This window comes from Neolamprologus brichardi, chromosome 22 (assembly GCF_056152115.1).
Source record: "Neolamprologus brichardi isolate AB-2024 chromosome 22, ASM5615211v1, whole genome shotgun sequence".
Classification (NCBI taxonomy): Eukaryota; Metazoa; Chordata; class Actinopteri; order Cichliformes; family Cichlidae; genus Neolamprologus; species Neolamprologus brichardi.
This window is the reverse complement of record NC_142124.1, coordinates 22,568,587-22,587,034: the sequence shown is the minus strand read 5'-3', so window position 1 is coordinate 22,587,034 and position 18,448 is coordinate 22,568,587. Positions and strand designations below refer to the sequence as shown.

Sequence of the window (18,448 nt, the reverse complement as noted above, 5' to 3'; positions counted from 1 at the left end):
TTCAGAGTTTTTTTTTCTTCTTTTTTCCATATTCATGAGTGGACTCGTTACTCATCTGACAGTGATTTTTTATGAGTCTTAATGACTCGTCCTTAACATCCTTTGCCCCGAGAGAAGTATTTTCACTTTTTGAGTGAAAATGTTGCTTCCATCTATTTAATCAACCTCCAGCAGTCAGCAAGATGCCATTAAGGGAAGATCTAAAGTGTGTATTTGTGCATGTGACTATGTAAAGTATGTCAATCAGTGTTTGCAAAAATTAAGGTGGGCTGAAAGACATTCACCAGGGAATTTTTTTTACTCTGATCCTGTCAGCCTTGGTCCATCTGCTGCAAAACCCTGTACCATTAGGAAGTGGAGGGGGGTATCACACACATATTAAAATCACTCATACAGAGACACTAAACTAATATGAAGCTGTCTGTCATTATGAGAATAACTCATTTCAATGGTCATCCTCTCAAAGAGCAGCTATAAATACTACTCATCTGAAAATAGCAGCTGTTATAGCAGACTTATACTTAGGCACACGACTGTGTTATTATCACAGTGTACTGTTACTGTAGAAAATAGACAGCGTGTATTAGAAACTCACTAAATTTGAACTAACACGTTTGAAGGCCGCACTTACGAAACTATGAGGCATGTGAATAGACATTTTTCTTCTTTTCACGTCTTTGGTATTGATAGATTGGTGATAAAAGTTGGTTTAGAAATGAAGACCATCTAGTTGTTCCTAAAGTTAAGTGAAATGTCAGATAAATCAAGATGTCTTACTTTTCCTGGTGTAAGTGAACTTGTTTTGAGAGGACGGTCGATGCAATGAGTTGATCTGAATTTTTCTTTTTAAAAAAAAAATTATTCCACAGGCATTAATGACTGTGAATCTTTCCACTCCTCTTTATCAACCCACTTATAACTTTACTTGCATTATCACAACCTGAATAGCTATCACTGTAAAATTCAGGGAGACAGTGGAAAAAAACTCAACCAGCGTTGCCTTTATTCCCTTTGTCCTCAACCTATCACCCACCTCCAGGGATCCTGCTGAGAGGCTGGTGTTGGCATTGGTGCTGCCCAGGTTGCGTGGCAGGGTCCTGGTTCTCTCCACTGTTGTTCCCCCTGTCAGAATCTGTCTGACTGAAGGTCTCTGGCCCGGCTTTAGCTGCAAAGAATTCCCATGGGAATGCATATGTCCTCCATGGGAGTGCACAAGACCACCCTGAGGCATCAAGTGGCCCTGCCCATGGGGCAATGTTTTGATCGTCCCAAATGAGCGGTTGAGGTTCATGGTGATGTTCATGTCACCCACACTGGATGGCACAAAATCCGCCGGATAGGCCTCACTCTCTGCCGGGTGAAGGGTCAGAGGAGAGGGAGGCGGCGGGAAGGGAGGATCCTCCACTGCAATGTTGAGAGGCTTGTCCTCACCCCCCAGTCCCAGGCCTCCTCCTTGGGAGGAGGGTGTTGCAGGTTTGAAAGTGACTGTCCTGCGAGGTAAGACCATGTAGTCCCCCTCTCCTCCACCACCCCCCTCTCCTCCGTCTCCCCCACCCCCTCCGCTTCCAGCACTTCCGTCCTGGGAGGTGTTGGATGAAGCCGGAGGTCGAGCCCAGCCCAGGCCACTCTCGGTGCACAGGTAGATCGGAGCGCCGCCGCGTTGCTGTCCCTGTTGTCTCTGCTGGTCCACATTCACTTCCTTCTTTAGGGGGGTCTCACTCAGCTCATTGAGGCCTCCCAGAGGTGGAACCTTGCAGATAAAACAAAAAACAAACAAACAAATAAACCCCAATAAAATTGTTTTTTTGCAAGCAGAATTATTTTCGATAAACTACATTCTTTTTTATTTCTTTGGCAATCCCGCTTAACTTCATATGATGAGACACATTCCATCTCTTTTTGTCGTGTTCAACTTCAAAATTGTGTTCGAAATTTAATTTCAATATAATGTCCAGAAGGAAGTTGAAAAATGAATGAGCTAATCTGTTTGGAAGTTTAGAAACTTTAATTGTGTACCTGTACAATAAGGTTAGGAGGGGGGATGTTCCCTGGGAGAGTGCTGAAGTTGACCCCTACTCCGCCCTCCTGATGGGCTGCCAGCTTAGGATCGTCCTCATCATCCAGGGAGATGCGGGAAAGGGTCCCAGTGATAGTGGCTGGGTTACAGGTGTTCACCTCTTTGAAAATGACTGCAGTGAGACGAGGGAGGCGTAAGGATTTGGAAAGAGACAGCAAAGAGAATGGAAGATAGGCAAGAGATATGCGAGAAGGAATTTGGATAGTTGGTGAAAGGAGAAATATAGTGAAGGTGAAAAGTTTACAGGTGGGTGTGATTAGAGAAGGTGGGGGGGGGGGGGGTTAATTGGGTTGAGGAATAGATGTTGAATGGAAGAGAATAAATATATTTAATGCCAAAGAGAACACAACTGACAAGAGAGGTGTGCAACGCAGAGACAGACAGCATAAATTAAATGAAACTGACACTGAAATATACTTGCAGCTATAAAACAGCCTCAAGATACAATGCACCTCGAAAGAAAAATGTGATTTTCTCATGTTGTGCTTGGTATACAGTGACTGACTTTTTGTTTCTGACACTGTGACCTTAAATCTCAGAGTAATGTCCTTGGTGAAAAATGCTATATAAAACCCAGTGCTTTTCTCTTGCCTGCTTTCACATACTGACGTACATCTATATGCACTAGAGGAAGTGTTTTGAGCATTAACGTATGCATGTGTTTCCACAATACTGTTAATAGCACAACACAAAACCTGCTTACAGTGGCTGTGAATTAGTTTTCATGCTCATTAATCATAAGAGAAGCTCAGACACTCCACACTTCTAGAAGAGTTACTGCATAACTAATTCGGACATGCTTATGAAAGACAATCTTCTGTCACAGCTATCATCAATCACACACACACATATATCAAACCATCTGGAAATCCATGCCAGATATCATGCTCATTCTGTCACCATCAGAGGAGTAGATATTTACATGGCCCCAAAATCCCAATTTTTAGACCAAAGTAGGAGCTCAGACTGTTTTCATACAAGCTGTATTGATTTAACAGAATGTCAGGCTAGACATTTGATCAAAAATTGAAGCTGGATCCTGCTGAGGGTGAATGCAGCAAAAGCACACTGGCTTACTACAACTGTCATTTCCTCTGTTCCATCATCCTGTTGGTGCAAACTGACAGGATGGATTGGAACAGGTTTTGGAGAAATCTGACCAATCTGCTCCCATCACATCTGCAACAAACAGCGGATGGCTCAGAGAAAGACCTATAGACGAATCCAGTGTTGTTTTTGTGTGTGTTGTGTTCTAAAGTACCGCTGCTGGTTTTTTTGCTGATGCAGAGTGGAAGTGAACACATTTGCAGTGACAGTGAAAGCAAGGATATTTAAATTAATCACTGTCAGGGGGGCAGTGAAAGTAGTCGCTATGAATGTGGAAGTTAGTCTCAAAGGACTAATCAGAAATTAATTACTACATAGCCTTAGGGGGGAAAAAAGAACACAAATGTCTTGTGTGTGAAATACGTGTTTTATACAACAGATTAACTGGTTTAAACCTAGCAGGAAGATTCCAGGTAAAGCCTGAGATCGATGTAATGACGTTACCTACTGGTGAAGCTTTAAGTTGGCGCTTTCAACCAGCGCTTTCTTGTTGTTATGAAAACCAGATGTAACAACCGAGGGGTTGATCTGACCGTGAAACCGAGGTAAGCAGCATGCTCGCTGGCCAAAAAGATGTGACTGGTGATGAGGATATAGTCAGTACTTCTCTTTTTTCACTTGAGTGGTGATGATTTTAATTTTGTAACTCATAATAATGTATAATTTTACAACTTAACCTACCAATTTAGCCCATAAAGTTGTCATAAAAACGGTCACAGAGCCAGGAGCTAGTGTCCCATAGACTTCCATACAACCTAAAGTTTTATGGAAGTCTATGGGACAATAGCGATAGGAAAGGCAGGTTTAATGTCAACCTTTGCTGACTTGATTTTTGAGACGTGGAAGCTACATTCTACAAGTTCAGGTCCGAGAAGTTCAGTCACTAGTTTCAAGTATTATTCAATACATGAAGTTCATAAAAATGATAAAGCGGCATATGATTTACAATGCAATGGCAGTTCTCTTGTGTTTGAGTGTGTAGCATCCATCGGTTTCTTGGTTAGATATCACCCGTGCTCATGATGTTTGGCCTCGAAACTCTAAGATGCTTAGAGTGAAACTTTCAGAAGGCCTTTGCTGACAGTCAGAATTGAATGGTCTACTTTTAAACCGGGGAACATCTTACTACGGGAGTACTGAATGTCAAAAAGATAAGAAAGATGAGCTATTTGTACAGGTTTAAAGTTTGGCTAGAAAATATAGGAAGGCACCCACTAGAAATAGATACAGTATGTAGGGTGGTGCCATCATCAGCATAGACACAATCAGACCCCAAAACTGTTCAATAGATGGAGTAAACGAATATGGATTTCAGCTGGATTCGTCTATAGGAGCTCTTAGAGTTTACGGACACATCAGGCAGCATTTATTAGGTCAGTAAGGTGCAAAACTTACATGGGTGTCCTCTCTCTGCAAGGGTTTTGGGAGGGAGTGGAGGGGTGGGAGGGTGGAGTGACTCTTTGTTAATATTTCAAAGCACAACACACACTTATACTGTGGTACATCTGTAACACATCCAAACACCCACACAGGAGCATTGTCGACTAACGAGTGAAACAGGTCTGAACACATTGAGGAGTGTTATTATCATGCACAATTAAGCACAGTCTCATCCAAACATATGCTCGCTGAACACTTATTGGGCAGAATCAGTGTGATTGATAAGGCATAATAATTTGCTGCACCGAGATGTAGCGCATCATCTCCTGTCATTTCATCAACACATGCGGCAGCAAGCTAAGAATGAAACAGCTTGCAATGCTAATCCTGTGTGGGACAAGGGAACAGAGAAGAGAATGGAGACAAAAGGAGAAGGAGGGAAAGCGAAATCAGGTAGAAGGGAGAGCTCACCTGTTTGACAAGCCAAGTCAACGTCCTTCTCAAAATCCGTCTGACGTAGAAGGCGGGGTAGGCGGTGGGGGAGAGAGGAGGCACAATTAATTTGTGCATTCAGAGCAACAGGAAGCACACGAGTCCGAGCGAGCGACTGGATCTCAAATGGATATGATGTATCCAATGACTCTCATGCTCTGATTTAACTCTATAGAAAAGGACCTGATCCCAATCTGCCACTTTATATGAGTCAATTAGTAATCCTCTCCATAAACAGAACAAAACAAAACAAATAAGATGCACTGAAAATGTTCAGTTTTTCCTTCTTTGCAATGAATTCATCCCAACGCCTTTTCTAACCAAAAAAAGAACAGAGGAAAAAGCTACATTTTGTCTAAGGCCTACACAACCGCTGCTTTTTTCGTGATGTTTATCAGTTCACAGCAGCATATCCAAAACAGACTTTGAGAGAGACGAGCAGAAGGCTGTGAGGTACGTAATGCTTCTGTATGCCTCATCAGTCACCTCGCTATCATCTGAATGGAAACAGGGACAGAAATTTACACAGCAGCTAAACTATTATCTGCTGTTCCAGCTGAAGCAAAACTTTGCAGCTTCCTAGCAAGGATGAGAAAAAATATATATAATGTAAGAATGCAATCCATTGACAGGAGCGAAGAAAACACAAACTTACACACAACACTGCTTTTAACCTGTACTCAATATTCAGATTTTATGTAGATAAGGTACTTCGGGCACAACCAAATCTCATGTTTATTTGCTTTGATATCTCGTACTTCACTCGAGCGATGCAGGGTGGCACTGCTCCTTGGGGTAAAGAAACCCAGAGGCTGGTGAGTTGAATGAAGAAGCTCTCTTTCCAGAATGGCCACCACTCAAGTTTTTCTGAACTTTAGTAAAAGTGAAGCCTATTGCTATGCAGATGCGATCCTTCCATTTCTCACTATAGAGCCTCGTCCCGTCCTCAGCGGGATTCACTTACAAAAGCCTTTGTTTGGATAATAAACTACAGATTTCAGACAGTTTGGGCATGCCACAGAGGCAAGGAGAAGAGGAAAAGGGCGGAAATGAAAAACTGAAAGAGAGAATGAGAGAGTCTGCAAAGGTCTCACAGGAGCAGAAAAGCTCTTAGTACGCAAATCACCCGCAGCACCATAAATGGTTCTCTACTAAATGGACGAATGAGGATATTAAGAAAAAGAAAAAAAACCAAAGCTCTCCTCTCTTTTTGTCTCTTTCATCCACATTGAAAAAAAACCAAATCATCTTTATTCTAACCATTATGCACTCTCTCTGCAACTGCCTCACAGGTTACGTACACTGAGTCATCAACATCAACTAAATAATATAAGGGAACAGACTGCAGCATATACTGAGGGAGCATACGTTAACGTACACGTTCCTGTAGTTAGTCAAGTCTCTTAGACATCACAACTATTACTGCAGTACATACACTTAAAGGTGCAATATGTAAGAAACACAAACTTTGGTAAAACTACAACTTTGCTTCTTGCTAACAGTTAGCTTATAGCATCAGCGTGCACAGGGGTACAGCAAAAGGCAATTTGGGTCTTTACTAGAGCTCAACCGATATAGGTGTTTAAGACGGACACTGATGCTTATTGATTTTAAAAAGCAGAGATATCGGCCCTATGGCTGTATTTTTGTCAGGCTCTAGTCTTCACAGATTTAATGTATATAAAAACATAACTAAGGGCTAATTATTGGACCTCTATGTACCTTTTTAAAATGTCAAAATATGCATATATGATCTTGTAATAGGACAAGACAGGTTATATACAAATCGGAGTGCATTTCCAAGCATAGGTACAGAAAAATCTAGAAATATCTACTTCTGTAACATTTCAAAAATGTCACCAAGGGTGATTTCCCTAAAGTACAAAAACACCCATCAAGAGTACAGTGGCAACTGTACCAAACCACTGTATCTCTGAATGTACAATACGGCTCTTTACTGAGTGTGTATGTGTGTGTATATATATATATATATATATATATATATTTTTTTTTTTTTTTTTTTTTTTTTTTTTTTTTTCTTTTTCAACTGTGAAAGTTATACAAATCCTAAAGTGTATTTTCCTTGGGTTGGGCTTATTTTGCTATTTCAGAGCACAGTAATGGTAGGGTTTTCATTCTATTTCCCATCTTTCCATTAAGTTAAGAGACTGCTTACAGTAGCTCCAGAAAGCAGTGAGTGTTGAGTGGTTAACATTTTCTCATCCATCTCTCAGGAAGAACCTGTCAAAATGCTCAAGTAATCCTGTAGCATTTATTAATAAATGTTGCTTTACATATTGCACCTTTTCTACTTACGGATTTGACTATTTCTACCAACAATGGGTTTTTTTTGGTTACATACTGGTTGGCTGCTGATGTGATTATGGGCGTGGTTATGGTTGTGGGTGTTGTTGAGGATGGGGGTATGCTCATTAACATGGCTCAATGCGTGGCTGTGGTTGCCGTGGATCAGACTGTGGTAACAGCCTTGCTGGGATGTCTGGTGGCACGCTGGTGGGAGCGGCTGCGCGTGGCAACCTGATAAGCACGGGGATGTGCCGTAACGCAAGGACCCGCTCTGCTTTCCACAGGCGCTCACATTTGCACATTTCTGATGATATATATATATATAAAAAAGAATTAATGAAAAACATAAAGTTGAAATGTTAAAAGAGGACATCTAACCAGCTTTGCAAAGAACAGCGCTGGTTTTTAATCAGAATTTGGCTAATCAAATAAATTTCCAGAGACAGCTTTGATTCCGTTTTAACAAGAGGGTGTAGCTGCAGTTCTACATCTTTACACCGACTCTAAATGTCAAGGGTTTAACATGCTAATGAGATTTGTGAATATACCAAGAGCACCTGAGAGAATGGTGTTCACTGTAATTATGATGCAGCTATAACTGGTGGCAACCTCGTCAAATTATCCATCACAATTAATGTTCTCAAGGGTGCTGCGTCTCTCACACAGCCGCTCTCCGTGCATATGTGCAGTCTGAAAAGACATCCTCAAAGTCGCATGTATTTAGACAAGAAAAGTTCAGAAAAAACAAGAGCACCTGTCTGTCTAATGCACTGTCGCTGGCACACGGATGAGCCAACACACACCATGATAATACAGTTAACCCAAAATTAAACATTCCAGTTAGACTGTAAAGGAAAACAGAGAGTGAGAGTGTGGCGCGATGGCTTCATTGAGCAGAGCGATGGCTCCAAAGTTTAATCTTGAAAACCTCAGAGGAGCATTCAGAAACCCATAATCGTTACCGCAAACAGGTCTGAGGGAGAAATAAAGGGAATAGAGATGAGGGCTGCTCATTCTCTCATGGTTGTGGTGTTACTATACTGTCATTGCTGGGGCAGGTCAAGTCTCTATGATTTATCACACTATTAATAACATCTGGAACGCACACAATAACCTTACAGCTTATTGCTCTGCGGTCTTTTAGAAAAAAGACAAAAGATGAAGGACTTTGAGTTAGAAGAACATAAAAGTGCTGAAATGTCTGTTGTGATAAAATATGATTAGAGGCTGTGATGTATAGACCAACAAGCTCCCACTCCCGAGTTGTCACACACTGATGCCTGGTGAGGACCGGACGATTTCACAACAGCTTTATTTCAATGCGCAGGTTAGTCCAATTCAGTTTGTCGGGTTTTTCAGTGCTCGTATGTCAAAAGACGGGAGTGAGAATATGTTTTAACAGCAAATGACAATGAAATGATATAACAGCAGGGGACTGTAGGTGAAACAGCAGAAGTTAGTTTCAGGCTGGAAACTAGACAAGCTTCAAGTGAAATTTCATTTTTCTGGGATGATGTCACATATAAAAAAAAGACACTGCTTAATGCATGAACCCCTGTTAAGGTAAAGATGGTTAAGGAGAAAACGAGAAAGCCAGGTGCGAGTTTGATCACGTCTATAATGGCATCATGCTTCGCTCTGCTGGAATTGGAGCTCGCGGGGAAAAGCTTCAGCCTGGTTAATGTTAGTCTGAGGCAAATGGACTGCAATGTGGGATGAAATGGAGTGCTATTCACCATGATCTGCACCTGTCCATTCTTGCAGGAGTCTGGTGAGTTTTCGCTGTCGTCTTTACATCCCCCCATTCGACAGCGCACTGCGTCCTGCACCTGGGGGTTGGAAGGGGGATGCGGGAGAGGGGAGGGTGGAAACAGAGAGGGAAGGAGGGGCGGGGAGGATGATGAGGGAGAGGAAGAGATGATGCAAAGGAAAGAAGTTAGTGGAGGAACTTTTCCTTAAGTTAGTTTGGCAAACATTGGAGCGTGGGGACCATGCTCCTTAAACAACGTACATGCTTCATCTATATCGCCGCAATGGCAAGTGTACGGTGAATACCAACTTATGCAAAAAGTCCCATTGTTCATGAGGAAACTCGGCTCGCAGATTATATAACAGTTAGAGGAGCGGTATAGAAAGCCCATAGAATACTTTGAAAGTGAAAAATTTGAGCATAGTGTGATTACTGTTCACGGCACTAATTAAAATTAACAGCACGGTATGTACTGTAGATGTTCTAAACCCGAGGCCTTTCCTGTGCTATGCTGTTTTTTCCTTATCCTCCCACATACTGTATCTAAGTAAACACACACCAGCGCGCTGTCAAAGGGCCGCTCCTTGTAACAAAGAACAAATCCCCCCCCTATCGCGATCTGTATTACAGCTATCCTGGTTAGTTGCTGAGGAAGTAGCAGCACATCGGGCGGTCTCCTCGTCTATGTACGCGAGTGGACTGCATCCACGTCTGCATGGACTGGTTTATCCCCTCCATTGTTTCATTTTGTTTATTATTTCCTTTTATATCCATACTCATCCTCAGTGGCCTTTGTTGCCTGTTCTGTGTTAGTGCGCGAGTGTTTGTGTGTATGTGAGTGCGTGCACTGGCACCCAATGCACCTCATTTCTACTTCAAAGAGAAATGCCCCACTATGGATACCTACCTCTCTCTCTCTCTCTTTCCACATTCCTCTCTATTTCCTCCTCCCCTACTATCATCCCCTGCTTCGCTTCTAAATCACAGTTTCCTCTCACAGATCTCTGCGTGCGTTCCTTTCCTCACCACCTAACTTTAACTTAGTTCCTCCATCACAAGACGCTCCCCTTTCTGCCGTTTACATAATATCACACTTTATGCTACCTTCTCTCTGTTTTCGTTGCACTGTAATACATCCTGATCCCCCCCACCCTCCCTCTATTACTTCCTCCGTTGCGGCACTCCCCTCTGTCTGTTGTTCTGCAGCTACGAAGGATTTACGCTCACTCTTGCAAGAGGATTTTCATACATTTACAATAAATAATTCCTGGATTTACGGTACCCTGATCCCTGCCGCTTTTGTGATATTGATTTAATGCAGCTAAGCATTCAGAGCATTTAAAAATTCACTTACACTATGCAGTTCGTTCAATATCATAATGATCTTTTTGACAGAGGTTGCGCTGCTGTACATGCATCGGAAACAGATGACATATTTACAGTTATGGAAAACTGATGACATTGTAAAATCCATTAATTGTAGCCAGAGCAGTTGTGAGCGATGCCATATTGAATACGTGCACACACACTGGCATGTGTGCCATTGTCTGTCTCAAGGGCAAGAATACATGTATGTCCATAATGAGTTTAAAATCCGGGATCCCCGGGGACACAGTAAAGCCTGTGGCAAACAGGCACTTGGGGCTATTAGTTAGGGACTTATCGTCTTATTTCATACAGCATCATAGTAAGCTCCTTAAAGCAGACTTGGATCAGATGGACAATGCCGCACTATCCTACTGCATTATGAAGAAGTAGTGCCGCAGCACAGGACATGAATACCGTGCTAATCCTTCTCGTGTCTGATCCGCTTGTGTTCTGACGTGACTTCATACTGACCCCAGAAGCTAACGTGACATTTAAGAAAATGAATCCCGGCATCCCAGCAAAGCCAGCGACTATCTCCGAGTTCACTGTGTACTGCAGAGTTAGAATAAATTCAAACAATGCGTGGCATCCACACAACAAATGCTCAACAGGAGGAGGGGGAGGAAGAGACTGGACTCACCTCTCGGCGCATGGCGCAGTGGACGGTGATGATAACAAAGCCTTGAACAGAGTCAAAGACGGCAAAGAGAACCTAGAGGAGAGAAATGAGATGCTCCTGTTAGTTGGCGCACATTTGTTTAATACTGCAGTGGTTCTAAAATGTTTTAAACCATGGCATCCCCCTTAATTTTAAGTTGTTTTATATTACTGTGCAAATGCTTAAACTTCAACAAACCATTGAATGAAATAAATGCAAGCACTTGAATTCTCTGTAGTGTACCACATGGTGCTGTGGCACCAACTCTATTGTTATTTTGTGTTGTAAGGAATCATTAGAGAAACCCTCATATAATAACAAAATGAGTCAGTAGTCATGATTATTCATAATAAATCATCACAGTCAATACTCTCACTCACTGTTTGTGTTGCTTACTTGTGATCTTGACAGTGGGAATTGCTTGTTTTTAAGTAAAATGAGATTATTTTCATATTGACCTATTTTTCCACTGGCCAGTTCTTTATTTATACATGATATTATTTGTCCCCAAATTTGCTAATATGTCAAGGTATGAGACTCGAACATGTAGACTGGGAAAAACAAAAAGTCTCTATTTTTTATGTTTGTTTCATTTTAAAAGAGAGAGACAGAATATTGCTTTTACATCCAGAAAAAAAAACACATGAAACTCATTTGCATCTCTTTGAGTGAAATATGTATTTGATCCATGACCAGAGACATTTATTTGTAGTTAGTCACCAGGTTTGCGCACATCTCAGGAGGATTTTGGTCCATTCCTCTTTACAGAAACTCTAAACCCTTTAAATCTGGCTTTGGGTTGTTTGGAGGAAGAATCAGCTTCCTCCACAGATAGGACTGAGTCTGGGCTCCATGACCTTACCTTGTTTTTTCTTTAGCCACTCTTTTGTTGCTGTGGAGACATGTTTTGGGTCATTGTCATGCTGGAAGTCCCATCCAATTCAATTCAATTTTATTTATACAGCACCAAATCACAACAACAACAGTCACCTCAAGGCGCTTTATATTGTAAGGTAGACCCTACAATAATACATAGAGAGACCCCCCTATGAGCAAGCATGTTGGCAACAATGGGAAGGAAAAACTCCCTTTTAACAGGAAGAAACCTCCAGCAGAACCAGGCTCAGGGAGGGGCGGCAATCTGTCGTGACTGGTTGGGGTGTGACAAGGAAGGCAGGATAAAATACATGCTTTGGAAGAAGGCCAGAGATTAATAACAAGTATGATTCACTGCAGATAGGTCTATTAACACATAGTGAGTAGGAAAGATGACTGAAGAAGAAATACTCAGTCCATTATGGGAATCCCCCAGCAGCCTACACCTACTGCAGCATAACTAAGGGAGGATCCATGATTCACCTTCAGTGTTCTGGCTTAGGGAATGAGGCCCTGTCCACTGGTTTCTCAGTGCAGTGAGGTTTTCCTGTACCCTTAGCAGAAATACAGTCCCAAGGTTTAATGTTTCCACCTCTGTGCTTGATTGTGGGGATAGTGTTCTTTGGGTCATACTCAACATTTCTCTTCCAAACTTAAGATGCGCCTTCATGAGCAGGAAGACTTGTAATCCTGCAACATTTCAGTCCATTATTGGGGAATGTGTTATCCGTAGTGTTCTTGGTGACTGCGGTAAAACTTCCTTCAGATCATTAACACGCTCCTCCCGTGTAGGTTTAGGCTGATCCACCACCTATCTCATGATCATCACCCTATGAGCCAAGATCTTGTACGGAGCTCCAGACCGAGGACAAATGATGATTATTTTATATTTCTTACATTTCTGAATATTTCCACCAGCAGTTGCCACATTCTCACCAAGTGTTTTTTGCCATTGGTCTTTTAGCCCATTTCAGCCTTGTGGAGGACCTGACGTCTTTTTATAGCTCTTTGGTTGTGGAGAGGTTGGGATGGAAAAAACTGATTAAGTGGACAGATGTGCTTTATGCACATAACAAGTTGAGATCAGGACTATCTATAATTGATTGACTGATTGATTATATATGACCTGCACACAGCCTATCTGTGAAAGCGAAATTCTGACTAAGTTTAGGGGATCAAACGCTTATTTCACTCAGTCACATGAAAATAAATTTATAACTTTATCTGATATGTTTTTTTCTGGATTGCTGGTTGATATTCTATCGCTCTACTGATATAAAAATAGAGACTGTTTATTTCTTCATAAGTGAGCAAACTCACAAATTCAGCAGGGGATCAGATAACTATTTCCAACACTGCGTCTTTATCGTTTGACTATTCAAGAACAAACGGCAGTAAATGTGCAAATACTTCATCTATATCTGTGACACAGCAGGTGTTTCTTGAACTTTCAGAGGGCTCCCACCATTTAAAAGCAGCTTTTCCATGGTGTCTCAAAGCTACAGATGAGTGTCTTGCATGCACTGGTGTTGTGAGACACATCACCTGGAAGAGTGTGGAGCGCCGGTCAGTTATGGCCAGGACCGCTGACATCCAGGTTAATGCTAGCAGTGGGAGAACCACACACGAGCTCCACAGCGATGCCCTGTCAGAGAGGAAAGAAGGAGACAGAGGTCGGGGCAGAGGAGGAGGAAAGGAGGGAATGAACAAGGGATTCAGTCTCAAACCAAACCAGATGAGTCATATCTGGTAAGTCACATAACTCAACTTCTCACACACATACACTCATGTAAACATGGAGATGAGGCATCGTTTCACAGCAGTGGGCAATTTGAAACTGATTGGCACACTGGGATTTGAATCAGACTTAATATTCCCACCGATAAATGGAAGATGATGTGTAATCATGTAGATAGTTTTGGACTGGCAGTTGCTCACAATTACATAGTTGATGCACACTAAGTGCCATGCTGGTATACTGCGAAGACAATGGGCAGAAGCCCACCGAGGAGGGGGAAGACAAGTCACTGACAAGTACTGACATCGGGTTTCTGAGGTACAAGAATGTGTGTGCGTGTCTGACCGTAACACCACAAAGATAGACACCAATTTAAAATGTTCATGCTGTCTGAGCACATATTCACGGTTTTATAACTGTCCAATAAAAAAGACGGACAGCTCCGTCTACATGGAAAAATACACACGTCCCTGTTGATGTGCAAAACGAGCAAAAGCAAATAAAGAACAATAAATTATAGTGATGTATCTGCTCTTCTCCTGTGAACTCCCTGTGGTGCTGACTGCGGTTGTAACCAAACGTCATAATCCAGCAGAGCAACAAACTCCAAGAAATGTTTACATAAAAGAAATAAAAATAATGAGAGTAAAAAAGAGGTATGATTCATATGAGTTGAATGTTCCATAAGACTAATAAAGCTGATCCTACGTTTTACATATTAAAGTAGCATCTTTTGCCCATCACTAATAAATCAATCTTGTGTGGGTGTGTGTGTTCTTTGCCTTGACAACTTATAAATAAATAAATACAGTCGAGCTAGTGACAATCTGTCAGGTAAATGTCAAAGTAAGCAAGTAAGTAAACCACCTGAAGTCCAATATGACTTGTATATGTCTGAGACTTAGGTATAAGGAACAATGACTATAGTCAGGGGTGCACATGAGTGGTCCGCAGGTGCACATTCGCTGTCAAAATAAAAGACGCGCACCAGATAAGAAGTTGCAACACGCGTTTGCGTACATATAAAAAGCACTGTTTTTATCCACGAGAGTGGAATTTTCACAGCATATTCCGCACCACATCTCTGTGCGTTCATCATTTGTTTGAAGCCAGCTCACCTCCTGCAACCACTTTTCCGAGAATACGCGCTTCTTTTGCGGTTCGGACTCCTTCTGACGTTTCTTTGGAGGTGGAGGAACACCAAAGTAATTGCTTAAAGGAGCTTGCTTCTTCGACACATTTAAGAGTTCTAAACAAATGTGTGTCCTCCTCCAGAAAATCTTTTGTACGCAAATGCGCGGTACAACTTCTTATTTGGTGGGCGTCTTTTATTTTGACAGCAAATGCGCACCTGCGGACCACTTATGTGCACCCCTGACTATTGGATGGTTTGGAAATTCATACAAGTTTGCTATTCTACTTCTTTTCTGAGCCAATATGTAACGATAGAGTCGACTTGTCTTTAGCAAGGATCTAGGCAACTGAAAAACATGAAAAATAACGATTGTGTGTGAAGATTTACAGGTCTTCCTGATTATGAAACCATTAAAACAATCCTCAGAACAGAAGAAACAATCCAGTGTTTGAAAAGAAACTGCTATGAATCTTTTTTAGCAAAGCTCAGCAAAACACCGTCAAAGAAAACACATCTAACAACACATTTAAGATTTTTTTAAGTGATTTTCTTAAAATTTTATTGCCTTGATTTTTAGTATTATTGTTATTAGTAGCAGTCTATGTACTTCTTTTTAATCAGTTTTACAATGACAATTTTGGTTACAATGAGATTTGGATTGTAAATAATCTTATTTATCTTACTTGGCCTTTGTGCAGCCCCTCAGCTCACAAATTGTGTTAAACAAGCTGTTTTAACTCTTCTTCATCTGTTTAAATCAACTTTTTTTGTTTGTTTCTGATTGCACTACCCAAATAGTTTGCTTCATTAACAACCTTTCTGAACATTGTGTAACACAAACATGATTAAAACAAACTTCTAAATATGATTCACAAACATAGCTTGACAGGGATCAGATTTGCTTAGTGCAACCAGAGGAAATACCACTTTGGATGAAAACATGATCTCATTAAATTGCAGCGATAGTAGAGCAGGTGTTTTTCCTTTCATTACTTAGCCAGATCCTGCATCATAACTGAAAGCCAGAGATTACAAAAGATGTAGGAGAGTGAGGGTAATGGAGAGAAAGAGATAGAGAGGTGAAGATGGACTAACATGGCGCTGCTGGCAGTCGAGTTGGACATAGCGGTGCTTGAGATCACGCCACACTTGGAGCATTTCAGGAGCAGTCGGCTACGCGCCTCCGCTGGGACACTTTAGGACATGTACAGACATACATACATAAACACATACACGCACGCACCCAGGTGAAGAGGACAGGAGGTAGGTAAGGGTATGGGATGTGTGGGAAGGACAAGTACCAGTTATGACAACAGGTGAATGTGCCGGTGTCACAGTTGCAAAATAACCAAGAGGAAAAAGTAAAGAAAAAGAAACATAAAGAGAGAAAGTGGACACAACAAAGAGAAGAAATAAAAAGAAAAAAAAGAGAGGGGAGAAAGGGGGAAGGAGAAAAGAAAGAAAGGAAAAATTAAAACCAGATCTTAAAAAGTAGCAGCAATGAAAAACAGTCAGAATACAAAGATCGATTCAGAGCAAGTAGAGAGAACATGAGAGACGGACATTGTAATGTTACAGCAATCATGTGGATTAACAGATTACAGTGATGCAGACAGGAAGTACTGGTGCAAGTACCAAAGATATATTCACCGGCTAGTGCAAGCAGATCTATGTGTGTGTTTTCATATATATATTATCTCATTTTTTTATATCACTGTGAAGTGCAGCTTTCTGACTCCTTTGGTTGTTTACTTACTTACAGTCGACCACTCAGACAGAAAGAGAGAGTGAATGTGCGCACGCTTGCGTGTACATATACTGAATTTGAGTATATACGTGCAAGCAGAGAATGATGGGGCAGTATGTTGCTATGCTACATTAGCGTCCCATCACAGCTCATTGCCTTGTTGCCAGCCACATCCCCATGGCTTCATAAGGAAATACATTACGCTAATGACAGCTTGTCCTGTTAGCAACACGACCAACTGTGGTGCGTGTGTGTGTGTCTGTGTGTATGTGTGAGCATTTTATTTCTGTGAACACACTTCCGAGAATCGGGGCACGAAATGTGCTTACTGCTCGGATAAGGCCAAGGACTTTTCATGCGACAAAGAAGGATACACCTGTTCGTGTGTATTTTCGTGTGCGCGTAGGTGTGTTTGTACACAGCGACTGGTTTAATCTCAGGTTGCATCACCGGGTAACAAAAGCTAATCAACCCCCTGGAGAGCAGAGCTGTACTGTTAACCCTTGATGCTACGAACAAATTAAAAGTTCCATTTGTGCACGACTGTATAGACGTTGGAGGAAATGCAATGGCATGAAGAAAAAAAAGGAGAACAAATGATGGAATCAATAGGTGTAAAAATTAAAACATGGATTTTTAGATGTGGGAGTGCCATTCAGAATGAGAAAGATGATGAGCGCTGCGAACTACTTTAATACAAAAAACGGTGGAGCTAGAGACATATGCCTGTATATTGTGTGTATGTGTGGGTTAGGATTCAATAGTATATAAGGTTTAATCCACATAATCCAGGTATTTATTGAATGTAATTAGATTTCCATCTGCCATTGATTTTCACATCCACTTTATTCGGCGATGTCACTTCAAGCACACAAAACTAGATGGGTAGCGTATGTTAAAGCGAAGTAAAATGCATTGCACAGAGCAACAAAACACAGCAGATGTCTTGTCATTTTGTTGCCAAATTTTTCTGTTTCTTTTCCTTTTTTTTGGATAATTTTTACTGAAGGCACAGATGTACAGGTAGGTGTGCGTGCTCAGACCCTCGAAAGCATTTCTAGTTAATTGCCATGAATACTTTGTGCTCCTAAGTTTGTCTGACAGCAGGGAAAATGTAACTAATGGAGCAAATGTGCGTGGATGGACGTGTGTGTGTGTCTGTGTGTAAGTATGTGTGTGAAGTGCAGGCAACTTACCCAGCACGCTGCTTTTTAGACTTGTCTGAGATGCCGTCTCGAGACATGAGCTTGTTAAACACCACGATTCCAATAAGCATATTCACCTGAGAGACAGAGACACATTGGTGTGATGCAAGAGTCGAGAACAGGCGATCAAATGGCTTTGTATCTTCTTTTATTAATGTTTCACAAGGTTGAAGACAACTTTGTAAAAGCCTCATAGACCAAGTTGATTTTTAATTATCAATAAAATTAATGAATGTTTATAAGCCATTAGTAATGATATATTTTATCTGTATTATCTCTGCTAACCACTTTGTGATTTTGATAGCATTTGCATGTGTGTCATCACTCTGTAAACATTCGGTAGCTCAAAAGGTTTTGAATGAATTTTGATAAAACTCTGTAGGGATGTAGAGTGGGATCACATCAACAAGCCATTAAAAATTGGTTTACATCACCAAGGTCTTCCAGGTCAACTTAAAGATTTATTGATTGAAAACTGACAAAAAGCCATAAAACTATGATTTGGATAGAAAGTGCCATATAAAGATTTTAAATATCATGTCACATCTGACCTCTGACCTCTCCTTTGAGGTCAATAGATTGATAATAATAAGTGATAATAACATTAC

General features: G+C 41.3%; 1 protein-coding gene across 11 annotated transcripts in view; it reads right to left on the bottom strand.

The window, feature by feature from the left end:
• Positions 1-18,448, bottom strand: part of adgrb2 (adhesion G protein-coupled receptor B2) — a 250,724-nt gene that overhangs the window by 21,510 nt on the left and 210,766 nt on the right. For 6 of the 11 annotated variants that reach the window (XM_087835569.1, XM_087835574.1, XM_087835578.1 and 3 more), the window contains exons 22-30: positions 17,832-17,917; positions 15,984-16,082; positions 13,561-13,660; positions 11,122-11,193; positions 9,100-9,192; positions 5,036-5,075; positions 4,580-4,594; positions 2,017-2,189; positions 1,034-1,750 (exon numbers count right to left, since the gene is read on the bottom strand). In XM_087835569.1, coding sequence (XP_087691695.1) covers positions 1,034-1,750; positions 2,017-2,189; positions 4,580-4,594; positions 5,036-5,075; positions 9,100-9,192; positions 11,122-11,193; positions 13,561-13,660; positions 15,984-16,082; positions 17,832-17,917 — 1,395 coding nt within the window. Of the gene's footprint in view, positions 1-1,033; positions 1,751-2,016; positions 2,190-4,579; positions 4,595-5,035; positions 5,076-7,418; positions 7,668-9,099; positions 9,193-11,121; positions 11,194-13,560; positions 13,661-15,983; positions 16,083-17,831; positions 17,918-18,448 lie in introns of all 11 variants that reach the window. The other 5 variants (XM_087835579.1, XM_087835570.1, XM_087835571.1 and 2 more) reach the window with 5 other exon arrangements.